This window comes from Nelumbo lutea, chromosome 1 (assembly GCF_056320005.1).
Source record: "Nelumbo lutea isolate HS-2025 chromosome 1, American lotus-T2T, whole genome shotgun sequence".
Lineage (NCBI taxonomy): Eukaryota > Viridiplantae > Streptophyta > Magnoliopsida > Proteales > Nelumbonaceae > Nelumbo > Nelumbo lutea.
In genome coordinates, this window is record NC_142684.1 from 183,268,453 (window position 1) to 183,271,871 (window position 3,419).

General features: G+C 37.6%; 1 protein-coding gene across 1 annotated transcript; it reads right to left on the reverse strand.

Annotated features, from left to right (window-relative positions):
• Positions 1–896: 896 nt before the first annotated feature.
• LOC148879693 (plastid division protein PDV1-like) lies at positions 897–2,952 on the reverse strand. Its single transcript, XM_088966437.1, has 2 exons — positions 2,647–2,952; positions 897–1,883 (listed from the first exon to the last, which is right to left on the reverse strand). The coding sequence occupies exons 1-2, from the start codon at positions 2,872–2,874 to the stop codon at positions 1,392–1,394; spliced, it is 720 nt and encodes a 239-aa protein (XP_088822563.1). The 5' UTR covers positions 2,875–2,952; the 3' UTR covers positions 897–1,391.
• Between the last annotated feature and the right edge of the window lie 467 nt (positions 2,953–3,419).

Here is a 3,419-nt window from a genome sequence, read left to right on the forward strand (position 1 = left end):
TGTTTGAGTAACCAAGGGAGCCAATCTGGTGAGGATTTAGAGGGCTCTGAAGGGAAGAAATCAAATATTCTGATCCAAGCTCTGATAACTAGTTTTACCTTTGCAAAGAAGTTTCTCAAATTGAAGCGCATAAGTGGAGTTAGGGAATGCTTCTTTGGTTGCAGTTGTCATGCTTACTTTCAGGTTGCCTTTGGGATCACTTTTATTGCAGTAGTCCCACACCTGCAGGAGGATTCTTTTTGTTGGAAGAGGAAATATAGTAATACTTCACTGTTAATTAGAAGGAACTTCTCCCAGTGGTCATGTGAAGCATTTGGATGTGTTGCTGGCCCGGGGCAGAGGTGATCGATCATATTTGACAAAGCTGTATGCAAATCCGTGCTGTGTAGTTTTGATATGTCATGGGACAAATCCTCAATTTTCCATGTAATTTCTCTACCACAAATTAACAAGATATTGGCATAGGGTTTACACTTACATGATATATATGCAGTTCTTTTGTTTTGTTTTGCCCCTCTCTCTGATTACGTTTTTTGGATGTTTTCTGTCATAATTCCCCAGGTTTTCACATTCATTTGGTTGTACAGGATGGATGAATTGCTTCTGTAAATATCCACCATGGTTTGAAACTTTCATGCTTATATTGCTTACCAAAAAAATATCATGCTCAGAACATGCTATGTTATACCTAACTTACATTAGTATCAGGCAAGTGGAAATTCGGAAAGTCGTTGATTACTGGTAAAATGTATCGTCTGGAAGCAAATTTGCAACATTTCATATTTGTAAAATTAAACAGATAGAATGATCGTAATATTTCCTACTTGTCATATACTACCTTTAAATACTGAATGTTGCAAGAGGAAAAGTAGCTTTGAGCATAGCCTAAGTGATAAGCATGAAAAGATGCACAATCTGTTCTCATTAGATGGTTAAAAGTAAAAACCACAGAACCTTGTAACTTGTATTCTAATAAACTAGAAATCTTAGGATACATTTTTCTCGCCAAAACTGTGAAAAGAAATATAAGAAAAACAGGCCCCAATTTTACATACAATTTGCCTTTAACACCGATACAGTCTAAATGCAACCACCCAACATTCATGAATATCTTAAGGTCAATACTGGCAGTGCCCAACAGGGAAGTATCTCAAATCCTTCTCAGTTTCTTTGAAAGATTGCATCGAACATATACTTCGAGAATTTCTTCAAACCAAGACTAATATGATATGTCACTTTCAAAAACCATCTCGACCAAAGTGCTGATACTTAATGTGGTTGAGAAAGGAATAAGCCAGAGCCCAATAGTAAATTCTGATGAATTTATTAAAAAAAAAAAGCTCCACCTGTAAAGAATTTAACTGTTTATGATCAAACTGAGCTGATAAACTTCAACCCCTCCCGTGGAAAACATCCAGGGGCCTGTTGGAGATTTCTTGGTAAGAAACCCATTTCTTCATTTCTGCAGAATCCGCAATGAAATAGTCCCTCTTCTTCCAAGAACAACTGACCTGTTGCCTGGTTTGATGTAAACGGGTTATCCAGAGGATGGTAGTTGTGAGAAAAAGGAATCTTACTCCAAATCTGGCAGCCTTCTTCCACTTCCATGGGTTTAATAAAATATGAACCCAAGAGATGAAGTAACTGGCAATCCCTGATCTTGTTTCGCATCTTTCAACGGTAGGTTTGCCTTTTCTAGTAGAGGAGGTAATCGTATTCCAATGGAAGGTGCTGTTTTTATCTCCAAAAAGTGCAAGCATTTCTTGGATTACATCCAGTGGTTTTCCCGGGTGCTCTGTTGCTCTTTTGATGAGGGACAGTCTGCTTTCTTCCAATCTTGTAAAAGCAACACGTCGATCTTCTTTCTGTCGTGATTGCAATCTCTGTTGTATAGTACCCAGTAATTAGTTGGCAATGTTATGAAACCAAAAGCATAATTCAAGCTTCTTATATGGTCAATCATGATCCAACAACCATGTGTTTGTCTATCACCATTTTATCCTATAGCTTATGAATTCAAGCCCTTAGTTTTCACATTTATTATGCTTTTTCTGTAGCTGTGAGTGTTAGAATTTCTAGTCAGAAACCCATTTCTCCAAGTTTTTTTTTTTTTCTTTTTCTTTTTCACGAGTCTCTGAATCTCTATTTTTTCAACTTGTCGATTCAGACGCCTAGCCAACAAAAGGGGTTGAATCAGACTACCTAAGACAGCCTCAGATTCTGATTCTCGTGCCTAGATTCTATTATTTCTATAGAATCCCACAAAATTTTGGACCGACTCCGGAGGCAACAAGAGCAGGACACAAACAGAAACATGGAAAGACCCCCTAAGAGACCAATTTCAGAGACTCGGTATCTCTGTTATGCACCAAGTGAGACAAGTACAAAGAACTCCTCTGTCTGGATTTCATACCCTTCCACTCAAACAAAAAACAATGATCAAATTCAAAACAAGAAACAAACATTTGCATTGGAAAAATAAAAATTTGCCGGAAATTGGCGAAAGAAACGAGAAAGTTGATTCATAGGAAGAATCCCAATATAAGATGAATCGGATAGAGCGTCTGAAAGAAGACAATAGAGACAAACATCAAGGTTGACAAAGGCGAAAAAGCAATACTGAAGAGGAACAGGAGAGTATGTTACCTGTAAGAACATGAGCATGTTCTCGACCACCTTCAGTGCATCTCTGGTGGCAATCAATCTCTGCTTCACAGCCAATGGGGCTTCTGCGACTGCAAGACCACCATAGTAACCATGTTGTGAACAGAAACCTCGCAGACTCGTACAACTGTTCTCGATTTCATCGGTGATTCTATCATGTAAAGTCCACGCTCTCTCAATAAGAGTCTGCAGGTTTTCATGTAATTCCATCACGGATGGAAGAAGGAAGGAAGCAATAAACACAAGCACTAATCAAAGCCCATCTTAAGGTAAGTGTACCATCATTTTGAAATACTGTTAATTTTCCCCCTTTTCTAGTATGGTGAATGGTGATGCCTTTTCCAGCTTTACTTTTATTATTATTATTATTATTATTATTATTATTATTAGTTTATTACCACTGGTTGTGAGTTTTTTGTTTTTTCAGTTGTAAGATGTTTGAAGCCATTGGATTGGAATGAATTACCGGTCTCTCTCAGCCTTCACGCTTTTGTGAGCTGTATATTGCTTTGCTCTTTTCTCCCCCTCATTTTTTTTGTGGGTTTGTTTTAAAGAGAAGTTTTGTTGGATACTGCGAAGCTTTTAGTTCTTCAGTTCTCTCTCTCCTGCTGCATAGTACACGTGGCATATAACAATTGGTCCACGTTGGTGCCATGTGAACGCAATGAGAACGCATCAGAGATTCAGAAACATAAAAAAAAAACTTTTTCTATTTTATTTAATAAATGAAAAATATGGAAGATGAGATATTCTAC

Bases quoted from the DNA above. Each gene is read 5' to 3' on its own strand.
- LOC148879693 (XM_088966437.1), bottom strand. From the start codon at position 2,874: ATGGAATTACATGAAAACCTGCAGACTCTTATTGAGAGAGCGTGGACT. The intron at 1,884-2,646 runs GTAACATACTCT...ACTATACAACAG, and splicing joins ACATGCTCATGTTCTTACAG to AGATTGCAATCACGACAGAA.